The sequence below is a fragment of the Lontra canadensis genome, unplaced genomic scaffold, assembly GCF_010015895.1.
Source record: "Lontra canadensis isolate GAN:19392208 unplaced genomic scaffold, GSC_riverotter_1.0 scaffold22, whole genome shotgun sequence".
NCBI lineage: Eukaryota > Metazoa > Chordata > Mammalia > Carnivora > Mustelidae > Lontra > Lontra canadensis.
This window is the reverse complement of record NW_022631016.1, coordinates 252,945-264,438: the sequence shown is the minus strand read 5'-3', so window position 1 is coordinate 264,438 and position 11,494 is coordinate 252,945. Positions and strand designations below refer to the sequence as shown.

At 58.8% G+C, this 11,494-nt stretch overlaps 1 protein-coding gene across 1 annotated transcript in view; it reads right to left on the bottom strand.

Annotated features, from left to right (window-relative positions):
- Window positions 1-8,088: 8,088 nt before the first annotated feature.
- AHRR (aryl-hydrocarbon receptor repressor) overlaps window positions 8,089-11,494 on the bottom strand; it is a 76,691-nt gene continuing 73,285 nt past the window's right edge. Inside the window, exons 9-11 of the mRNA XM_032861814.1 lie at window positions 10,280-10,341; window positions 9,987-10,125; window positions 8,089-9,161 (exon numbers count right to left, since the gene is read on the bottom strand). Of these exons, the coding sequence (XP_032717705.1) occupies window positions 8,102-9,161; window positions 9,987-10,125; window positions 10,280-10,341 (1,261 nt within the window). The 3' untranslated portion in view covers window positions 8,089-8,101. The remainder of the gene's footprint in view (window positions 9,162-9,986; window positions 10,126-10,279; window positions 10,342-11,494) is intronic.

The following is an 11,494-nucleotide window of genomic DNA, read 5'->3' as shown; positions in this document are numbered from 1 at the left end:
AAACTACGAACAGAGGGGGTCTCTGTGGAGACACGGACCCCTCACCCTATCGGATGCCAGTCTCCGAGGTACTTCTCTCCCCCAGACACAGCCCATTTCTGGAGCCTTCGGCCACACTGGTGGGGCAGCCGTGCCAGGAGGCCTCAGAGAGGACACAGAGGCAAAGGGACAGCACACCCCTCCACGTGCCTCACCCACCCCAGCTTAAGTCCCAGCACGGGCCCCTCAAAAGCCACCACTGGGCATCTGAGTAGCTCCATCGATTAAGCCCCTGACTCTGATTTCAGCTCAGGTTGTGATCTCAGGGTCCTGTTGGGGCTGGGGGCTCTGCCCTCAGCATGGAGTCTGCTTGAGATTTGCTCTCCCCTCCCCACCCTGTCTGCTTGCGTGCGTGTTTGCTCGCTCTCGCTCTCTCAAATAAATCTTTAAAAAGTTTTTTAAAAATTGGGGCGCCTGGGTGGCTCAGTTGGTTAAGCAGCTGCCTTCGGCTCAGGTCATGATCCCAGAGTCCTGGGATCGAGTCCCACATCGGGCTCCTTGCTCCGAGGGAAGCCTGCTTCTCGCTCTGCCTCTGCCTGCCGCTCTATCTGCCTGTGCTCACTCTCACGCTCTCTCTCTCTCTGACAAAAAAATAAATTAAAAAAATCTTTAAAAAAGAAAAAAGTTTTTTAAAAATATTAAAAACCACAGTACTGTCTGCAATATCCGAAATTCTACTTTGTACATTTAACAACCCTAACAAAGAGGCGACGGCCAAAGGGATCCGCTCAGGCACGACAAGAAAGCGGACAGACGACCGCGCGCCACAGCAAACCTCCCTTCCAGCTCCAGTGCCCCGGTCCTGGCGCCAGATCGGGCATCCGGGAGCGCCCGGCAATGGAGGGTTTCGTGGACGTGTCCCCTGAGCTCAGTCCACTGCCCCCACGCACGGCGTCCGCATCCAGCTTCTCCGATGATGGAGACCGCGCTCTCCCTAAGCTCCCGCACGCCTTCAGCAGAGCCCCGGCCTCCACGGACGGTTCCCGAGCCCGTGTCAACTACTGTCCCCGCGGGGCCTGCCTTCCCTCTCCTCCTCCCCGCCGCACTGTCCGGCCGGCCGGGGACCGCCCCCTGCACTGTCTCGCCGGGAGACGCCAAAGCCAGGGGCGCGAACCGCAGCCCTGGGCCGGAGGCCAGCGCTCCCAGGACCCCCAGCCCCACTCGCGCCGGTGCCTCTGCACCCGCACGCTCCCGCCCCGCTCGCTTCCGCCCCGACCCGACGCGCCGCGCGTCCCTCCGCCGCCCCAGCGCTCTGCCCCCGCAGCTGTCCAGCCGGCGAGGCTCTCGCAGTCCGCGGTCCCGTCCCCCAGCCGCGAGCACCCGGCGCCCCCCGGGGGAGGACCTCCCAGGGGGAGGACGGGAAGGCCTCCGCCCCGCCTTCGGGGGCGCGCGCGCCCCGGCCGCGTCCGTGGAGAGCGCGCCCCGGTGCTGCCCACCGCCCGGGGCCGCGCGCACCGCCCCCAATCCGCGCACGTCCGCAACCGCCCCCGGACACCGCCCTCCGTCGCGGCCGCCGCCACACACTCACCTCCCGCCGCCGCCCACCGGAGCCCGGCCGGAAGTGAGCTGCCCGCGGGCACTTCCGCTTCCGCCGCACGCCGGAAAGGCGGGGCCTGAGCGTCAGGGGGCGGACCTGGACGGGGTCCCCGCCTGGGCTCCCGCGGGGGCGTGTGCGGCCGTCGGGTCGGGGGTCCCCACGGGGGCATGTGTGGCGTCGGGTCGGGGTCCCCGCCGGGCCTCTCGCGGGGGGATGTGCGTCGGGACGGGTCCCTGCACCGGGGACTGCTTCCAGGGGGTGGAGTGATGCTGGGGTGGGGAGGGGCCTGCCTTGTTCCTTCCCGCCTTCTCCTCTCAGTGTCCCCAGGCTGGCCTCCTCCTGGGCTTCTTGTCACTCCGGTGTCTTTCCTCACGCGTCCTCGGTCACCCTCTGGCCGCCTCCTGGGTGGGAGCCGTCGTGCCTTTCCCTCCCTCCGCCTCACTTGGTGTGTCGGCGTGGTTTCCACGGCTGACCTGCGTTTCAGCTCCTACTTCCTTCCTGCGGCAGCACCCTTGTCCTCTGGGCTGCAGCCGCGGCTCCTCCCCAGACCAGGGACTGGTGCCGGGCGGACTCTGAGTAAATTCTGAACACGGTGGGTAACAGTTGGTGATCCGGCACGTCTGACCGTCGGGGCAACACCCCCGTGTTCCTGGGCAGCTTGGCAGTGAGTGGCTGTTCCACCCTGGGGTCAGACGTGAGCTCGGCCGTCAGGCCCTGCACTTGTCAGGTCAGCGCTGTACTGAGTCCAGACAGAAGCCCCCGGGAACGACCGCAGCTGACACCGGGAACGGCCTGGGGATGAGGAGTGCAGGGGGACAGAGCAGCCAGCAGGGCAAGGAGCAGGCCCTGAGTTGTGTGGAGGAGAGGCCCCCTGGTCAGAGCCCGGCCCCAGGCCCCAGCGAGGAAGAACAGGAGCTCAGTCCCCGATTTCAGGGTTAGCTTGTGGTCAGAAGCACCATCTGCCTTCACAACACGGAGAAGGGACCTTCCGTAGACTGCGGGGACAAGCACCTCCTGAATGTCAGGCGAGTTCATACAAACAGGGAGGAGAGGAGCACGGCAGGAACGGGAGCCAGCCTGGAGGAAAGTGGAGTGGGGTGCACACAGCGGGGTGGGGGGGAGGAAGACTCAGTACCCCCCAGATCTGCCGTCCGCTAAACAGCGGACAAGAGCCGGTACCTCTGTGTACCGTGACAGCCAGCCCTTTTGTCATCCCACCCGTACCTAGGAACTTACAAAAATATATTGCTAAATTGAGCAATGAATGTAAATAAGAAGTTCACATTATGTTTGAAATTGTGACTGTAAAAGCATTTTGAAATTAATAAAAAAATTTGCCAAAATTATCAAAGCTTTTAGGACTTAATTCAAAATACAACAACATTTAACATTCCGCACGTGGAGCCGTGTGCTGCTGGCACTTGTGTTTGGACGTAGGACTCCCCAATAGCCCCCTCAGCCAGGGGGTGTGCCGACTGTTTGTCATAGTTATTAATTATTAGAACTATGTATTGTATATTACATATATAATTATAATAATTATAATATAGTTTAAATTATTAATATAATATTAATATTGGGATGGCTATTAAAGGACTTTTTTCTCCTTAAAACTAGAAAAACAAAATTTGATGAAAAAAATTTTGACTTCTCTTTTTGGCAGACCAAATAACTGAAAGGCTCCTGTAAAACACTGGGTGAAAATAGTGAGCTCCCTTGTAAATCACCATTTTCCTGAGCCCAAGCAAGCTCAGGGAAGCATGCAGGAAAACAGCCCTGGAGCAGGGATGGGTGAGGGTGGGAGGGGCTGATGTCCAGGGTTGGCTTTCGCACCCCTGTGGGGTCGGGGCTTCTCCATGGAGCCAGGATGCTCAAGGGTGCGTCAGTGCCAAAGCCGACCAGGGAAGACAGACAGTGAAGCCCCTAAAAGCAGTTTCTTCCAGGTCGCAGGCCCCCTGAATCGGGGAAGCCCCCACCCAAGAACTCGCAGCTGGGAGCCTGCACTCCACTTGGGTCTAACCCCCTCTTCAGCCTAGCAGCTCTCACTGAAGCCCTTTGACAGAAGCAACCCCGGGAATATTTCTGGGGACTCCCCCCAGCCTTGCAGAAAGAGCGGAGTGCAGTGCCATGTCCTAAAGGCCCTGAGAGCCCTGTGTCCTGGGAGGACAGAGCTCTGGATTGGCTCCGACTCGGACTCCATTAAATACACACGAAGGACAGAACCAGAGTCACAACTGCCAAACCAACAGGGGAGGGAACAGAAAAGCGCTGCAAACTTGTGGGGGCAGAGGGCAGGAGAGAAACCCCAGAAGACGGATGTGCCCGCAGTGTAGCAGCACATGCAAACACAGCACCTAGCAGAGCGCCAGCGAGTGCGTTCAAAAGCAGGCCAGCGGCTGTGAGAAGAAGGCGGAACGCGTGAAGGAACGGGGTGGCCCGGGCCCCAGAACACGGTGGGGCCGCGGTAGTAGCCGACAACACGGGCTCTCTGTCAAAGGCACTGTCCGTCTTTTCTGAAGGCGTGAAATGCATGGGCCATAAAGAAAGACTGCAGTGCTGAAACGTTAAACTCTCGTGTATTTTATAAAATCTTCACATGAAAAGACAAGCCACAGACAGAAAATCTGTAACTGAGGAGATGCTGCTCTCCTGATAAAAAGAACGTGGACAAGTCAACCAGGTGGGCCGACAAGTGCAAGAGACCAGAACGGGGGCAAGTGGGACTCCAGGCGGGGGGTTCCCTGCATCCCCAGGAAGGCCATGGGGGCCCCGGCTGACCTGCAGCCCATACGCCCCTCACACTGAGCCCAGGGCTGTTCCCACACGGAGCCCGCCTCTAATCCCTCTCAGGCGGGTCTGTGACCTGCAGGCCCTCCAGGACCTCAACCCCACCCTCTCCGTGTCCTCTGGCTCCGGCCCACGGGCCAGCTGCAGCCCTGCAGGCTGCTGTTCTGTGACGCTCAGGGCGGCCTTGCCCACAGACTTCCACCCGACTATGCTCCCCCACTCGGTCTGTGTCTCATCTGCCCCTTCCTGTGCGTTGCAGAGCCGAGTGGCTCTGGGCTCACGTGTCCCTGTGCACATGCACCATTGAGCTCTGTCTCCTTACTGTGTCCTTAGCACTGTCACAGCCCTGGCACTCAGCACGAGCTCAACAACACTGCTGATGGACAACAGAAAGAAGGACACACACATAAGACAACTCGTGACCATCTCACCCCCAGGTGGACAAGACCCAGGGGCCTGACCGTACTGAGTGCTGGAGGGCGTGAGACCCGGTGGGGGCTAGTGGACTGCTGCTGTGGCCCGGGTGTCCCTCAGATTTCATGTGCTGAACCTTCCTGCTAGGCCGTGAGAATGGGATCAGCGCCCTGAAAACAAGAGACTCCACAGCTCCCTCACCCGCTCACCCATGTGAGCTCACAGCGAGGAATTCACCACCCTCTACCGGGCCACACTGGCCACCTGATCCCATAGCTGCACGCACACACGTGCACGCAACATACACAGCTCACGCACATGCACACAGACACACGTGCGCATGCACACATGCGCACGCTTAGTCATGGGGACCAGGTGTTCGTTCCCTACAGGACAGGACAAGTCTGGGATATCCTAATGGCGCCTGGGAGGGTCGCCTAACCCTCAGTGATGGGGAGAAGGACTGGCACGTGGAGGAGGAAGTGGCTTCCGCTGTCCTCCTCGAAACTGTTGGTGCCAGCCTGTTTATTTTCGCCTTCTATCCAGAAGTAAAGGACTGTCTCAATGTAAATTAACCAACACACACTAGAGGAAATAAAGTTGCTTCATTTGGGAAATCAAGTAGACATTTCTGTTTATGGTAAACATGATTTAACCTGGAATTTATTTTATATCAATATTGCATATTTAATACATACCTCAGTATCAGAAATATATTTGAAGGCTCTTTCCAAAGGCAAGTATTAAAACAGTGTTAAAAGTTTCATTAAAATATATCCACTTTTTAAAAAAATTCAACAGGTCAGTCTGATATCAGAAACTTTTTTCCTCTAGTAGAAGCTGTAAAAGTATAAACCGTAACTTGTGTTCATGTCCTCCTGTCCATCCATGCCCACACTACGTTTGATTTTAATACTTTTTAGCATATAAGCAAAAGCTATGAGACAACAGAAAAACGTAAGCCTAGCATTAGTACTGATAATGACATTTTAGAGTGAAAGTGACCACTTTGCAGCTTCTACATTCCATCATTTTCCCACACAACCCTTTTTAGGAGGGGCATGTGCTGACTCAAGAACATTTTGGGGTGCTGACCCAGAGTGTTCAAGGGGCTCAGGGGGATGGTGGGCATCTCCAGAACACAAGACCCCAGAGCTGACTTCCAGGTGTCGAATTCTCCGTTAGCACAGCAGGACCCATCTGCCTGCTGACTGCAGGGGAGAGGATGAGGCCCATGCATCCGACTGCCCTCAGGGAGGGGTGCCTGGGGACCAGGGGCCTCGAGGGCAGCAGCGACTGTGGGCTTCAAGAGACTTCTCCCTGGGGCTTTCATCTGGAGCTCATCTGTGGTCACGCGTGGCCTGGCTACGGCGTGCAAACTCGCAATGGTGTCTGAATCTCACCTTTTCAGTCCTGTGTTTTCTGGGTTGCACGTTACACGCGTGCAATTCTCCCCATCTGCTGCATCCTGAGGTGGGGAAGGCAGGCATCCCTCTTGGGGGAGACCCCGTGCATCTCAGGACACAGTTCTGCAGCCAGCTGGGGCCCGCTGGGTGGCTCCTCCACGGAGGAAGGGTGAGGCTCGCTGCCCTCACAGATGGGGAGCCCAGGGAGGTGCATGGTCCCCTGCGAGACCGGGCCAGGGCTTAAGTGCCGGTTTTGACTAGGAAGGAAGGAAGAGGAGTCTGGGATTCTGCCCCGTGTCTCAGGGAGCCGGGGTAGGCTGTGCTCAGCCTAAGAACTGCATGAGGTGGGTCTGGGCCAGCCGGAGGTCGCCGGCAGGTGTCCCTCATGACAGGTGGGGGAGACTGGTGGAGACAGTGGGGATAGTACAGCACCAATGTCACCTTTGGCGAGGCCTCAGGGAGGTGAGTTAGGGAGAGGCTGCTGGGCTGGCCCTGGGGGGCCACATGCTGACCGTCTCTGCCAGTGCCAGGAGGATGCCTTCAGCTCCTGCCATCCCATAAGGGGGACCCTTCCACAAAGCTGGCAACCTGTTCAGGGGCACCCCGGGTGGTGCCCAAGTGTCCACAAGACCCAGTCCTCCCAGCTGAGCCCCGAGTTCTGACAAGGGGACCGTGCATGAGCTCAGCTGCGGACTGAGAGCCAAAGCCATGGATGCTGGAGCTAAAGGCCCCCCGCGGAGAGCAGACGTACCAATGGTGGAGAGGCAAGTCCTTCCCCGGGGACTCCTGCCGTCACCCGAGAATCCTGGCAGAAGGCGACCTTGGGGACAGATGCCCTTGTCCCTGAGGGGCAGGAGTGTGTCCACCATCACGCAGGCGGGCTTGGCGGTGGGCTGCACGCCGGGACAGGACAGCCGGTGCCCACAGCCCTGCTGGGGACAAGGGGCCGTTGCTGGTGCTGATCATGGGAGACGCCGCTTTCTGAGTCAGCCTTTGCATCAGGTCTCCTGTGGTCAGAGCATATGACCTTCACGGCTTTTCTAGAAAACATCCCCGTCCATCTTATCTCTAGTGAGTCTTCCTTAGGTGGCGATTGGAACTCTCGTTTGAAAACCGATACACAACCTCCACGAACAACTTGACTTCTGCCTCTTTTCTCTACACTTTGTCCTTCTCTGCTTCCGAACCTGAACTCTATAAACTTGAGCTTTGCCATGTACCAGACATGTAGAAGCACGACCACCTATGGAGGTCCCTGATGATGCTGGACAGACTTGCGGGAGGGACGGGACATGGTCCTGCCCGTCTCTACTCTGGGCGAGGCCTCAGACTTGGCTGTGGGGTCGGGGGGAGCAGGCTGCACATAGCACAGAGGGTGGGACCCAGCGCAAACATGCTCTTTCGCCTGGAACCTTCCAGATTCCTACCACGAATGGCGGCACGGTCACCTGTGGCTTGAGAGAATTACATCCCCTACTTACACCGAGGGTCACAGCCACCCTCTGCCGTGCCCCGCACAGAGGGGTGGCCCGCCGTGGCAGCGCAGGCGAGCTGGGAAGCGGGCATGGGGAGCACTGGAAGCTACTGCGTGATGCCGCTCGGCCAGGAGCCCACTGCCCCCCAGAGAGCGGCGGATGCCCTCCAGGCCGGCTTGTCTCCCTTGGGCCCCTTTGTGAAAACCTTAACCCTTGAAAGAGAAACACTTGAATAGACTTCAGAGCGCTTTGCATTTAAGAACCTGTGCGACGTTTACCAAAACAGACTATGTCGTCGCACATGCTGCCCACACCTAACAGAGGACTGAACTGGGGCAGCCTCGCAGAGTGTCCCTTCAGAAAGGCTCGGATCCTGTGCGCGCCGCCCCAGCTGCGGGGCGAGTCTGAGTGTGGACAGAGGCTGGCTTTGGGAGCAGCCCACTCTATGGCAGGAGAGCACCCTCGGGGGCCTTGGGAGGCATCAGCGTTGCCATAGCGCTTTTGGGGAACATTCCAGGCACCCCGCCCTGGCCGTGACTGGCCCATGGTGGTGAGTCCAGGGGTTCTCGTTTGACGATGGGCACGGTCCCCGCAGCTCTGCAGTCACAGCCCAGTGCAGGGGGCTGGTGTCCCTGTGCACAGAAGTGGGGGGGAGGATCTGGCTCAGGAAGGCTGTGTGCGTGCCCCAGGCAGGCGCAGTGTGCGGGGTGGGAGGGGACCAGCTCCCGCTCAGCTCTGAGGGGACCCCTGCCGCTCAGGGGAGCCTCCAGCAAGCTGCGCCCCAGGTGCGGAGCGTACAGGTGGGGCCTGGCTTCCAGCTCTGTTTTCAGGTGCATCCTGGTAGGGAAAGTGACCATCTGTCTCTTGGCCATGCCACTGGCTCCCAGCCACACCTGGCTTGGGGACATGGAGTAGCCGTCTGCTGCGTCCTCAGACCCAGAGTCACTCTCCATTTTGATGGGCACATCAAGCGACAAGATGGGGTTGCACGAGGCTCCCAAGGGCACAGGCCCACCTCGAAGCTTCGTGTCCTCAATGGAATAGCCTGCCACTGTGAGACGCTGCCCTCTGGGCTGAGGGAGCCCACTGTCCAGGCTCCCCTGGGGGAAGGGGCAGCTGGGCAGAGGGCGCACCTGGCCCTGATCGCCGTCCTGTAGAGCTCTGCTGGTGCAGCTGACGTAGGCACTGGGAGAATGGCCTCCTGGGTGGCAGCTGGGTGAATTTCTGAAAGCAGTCACGCCGCTGGCGTGGATGGGGCCCTGAACGCCTGGGCAGGGCACGCAGGAGCCTCGGGACATGGCGCGCCCAGAGAACGGGACACTCTCGCTGGGCCCTGGCTTCGGCTTGGTGCCCCCGTCCTGGCCGTGCTTCCCTGGCATCCAGCTCAGAGTCTTCACGGGTCCAGGCGCCTCGAAGCAGCAGCTGTAGGCGTGCATTTCCCTCCGCCCCTTGGCTCCTGAGCAGCCACTGGGCACCCTCCCGTGCTCGTCTCCTCCCCTGTCCCTGAAGAGAGGAGATGGCCCGTCAGACAGAGCAGGGAGAGCCATCATCTGACCCCCTTGGGTGGGGTCTCTAAGGGAAAGCATTGAATTTGTTGATACCGGCTGGGCCTGCAAGGGCTACGCGCCCCCACCATTATACCCGCTACACCTGCAGTCCAGCACCACCAGTGGCCCTAGGACCTTGGTGCCAACACCCTCCTCTCCTGTGACGACCCTTCCATGGCCAGCTGGCTGGACACCCACGCAGGGCTCTGCGAGCCCAGGCGTGACGTGGGGGTGCAGGGAGCGGCATGTGCCTCCCACGCATTCCCAGGGAAGCATCTCCAGGAGGCCTATGCCATGGGTCAAGGGTCAGACACACCCCCAGATGCAGGTGCAGCAGACGCCCTCTCCCCGCAGCTTCCGTGAGCCGGGCCCTGTTGCTGGCATGCACGCTGCGGCTTCCGCAGCACCTGAGTGGCCAGGAGGATGGGGTGCAGCCCTGCTGCACAGCCAGGCCCGTCCTCCAAGCAAGAGGAGCCCTCCTGGTGGCATGGCGGCAGGGGCCTGTGGGAAGAGGGAGTGGAGGGGGTTTCTGAGTGCAGGTGAGGGCAGAGGACAGGGTGGCCACCCAGGGTCCAGGCTTCAGGCGAGGGTCCCAGCAGCCTTGGCCACACCTCAGATGTGGAAGGACAACTCCTGGGGTGGGAAGCATGTCAGGGTGTTCTCCAGGTGTACCTGCGTGTTACCCTAAAAGTGAGGCTCACCTGTTACGGTCAAGGCCACCAGACCAGCAGCCAGCGTCTCTTCTCCTCCTTAAGGCCCAGTGGGCCTCAGCACCACTTACCCTGCAGCCCCCTCGGGGTCAGAAACGAGGTCGGGGCCACTTCTGAGGCACAGGCATGGTGCCCTGGCTGGAACCCGGGCCCAGCGTCCCGCGTCCGCTTGTGTCCTGAGCACTGGAATGTTTTCTCCGTTGCTTCTCCCTGTCAGGATTCAGAGAGGGTGCTCAGCACGGATGCCCTCCGGCCTGGGTTTTGGAGCAAGGCACCACAGCACTGGGGCAGGGAGAGCCTCCAGAGGGGCACAGACACATTTCAGCCTTTTAAAACACATGAGACAGTGAATCTGGAGAAGTACCTGCGAAGTGGCTGGGCTGCCCGTGGAGTTCTAGCTCACACCGATGTGCGGCAGCTCTCGCCCTGTGGAGCGCAGATAATAGGAGAATACACGTAGGTCAGTTTGTGCGGCTGTGGGGACGGGCGCCGTGCTGGTGTCACGGCTGTGTCTAGGAGAGAAGATGCTCTCTAATTTCTTCTGCCTTTCCTCAGCTGCAGGTCTGCTGAAAACTCCAATTCACATAATTTCTCAAGCCAAAAAAGGGCTAATGAATTTGCTTCGAAAGCAGACATATACAACGTGCTTTTGTGTTTTTGCGGATGACCACAATGAATACACAGTCGATTTTTATGATTTCCAGTAGTGACCTTCCATAAACTCATCAAGAACACTAAGTCAGTGAATAGTAAACCATCTTTCATAGGGCAGCGCGTATACACACACACAGAAATCACGGAGCTCATGATATTAAATTCTAAGCAATCTCATCCTCATAGATGCTATTTCATTATTTTCAGAAGAAAAAAACAAGGCTTAAGTGACTTCCTTTACGCCACCTCTCCAGCAGATGTCAGTGCTGAGACTCAAATCCAGGCCAAAAGACCTCAGAGTCAGAGCTCCCCACAGTGCATGCTGCTCCCTACCCATCCTCTGGTCATATCTGTAAGGACCAGAGATGGGGGAGCACAGACTTGGGGTGGAGCAGCAATGGGGAGCAGGGATCGGGGAGCAGGGATGGAGAGCAGGGACGGGGAGCAGGGATGGGGGAGCAGGGATAGGGGAGCAGGGATGGGGGAGCAGGGACAGGGGAGCAGGAATGGGAGAGCAGGGACAGGGGAGCAGGGATGGGGGAGCAGGGACAGAGGAGCAGGGATGGAGAGCAGGGCTGGGAGAGCAGGGATGGAGGCAGGAATGGGAGAGCAGGGACAGGGGAGCAGGGATGAGGGAGCAGGGACAGGGGAGCAGGGACAAGGGAGCAGGTAGGAATTCTGAAAAACCAAAGAAGTAGAAACATTATTTGCTTCTCTCTTAAAATGTTGGGTGGGAGCCTCTGTCCTCCGCTTTCTAGGTTTGGACGATACTCTGTAGGATATGATGTCCAGTACTGATTGAACTGTCCTGTGTGCAAGCTTCACACATCCTCAGGGAGGTCCCTGACAGGGGTGCTGGGCGACCTGCTGAGCCACACCTGTCCTGCCCCACCCCAGGTGAGCACGGGTTCTGTGCAGACGGTGG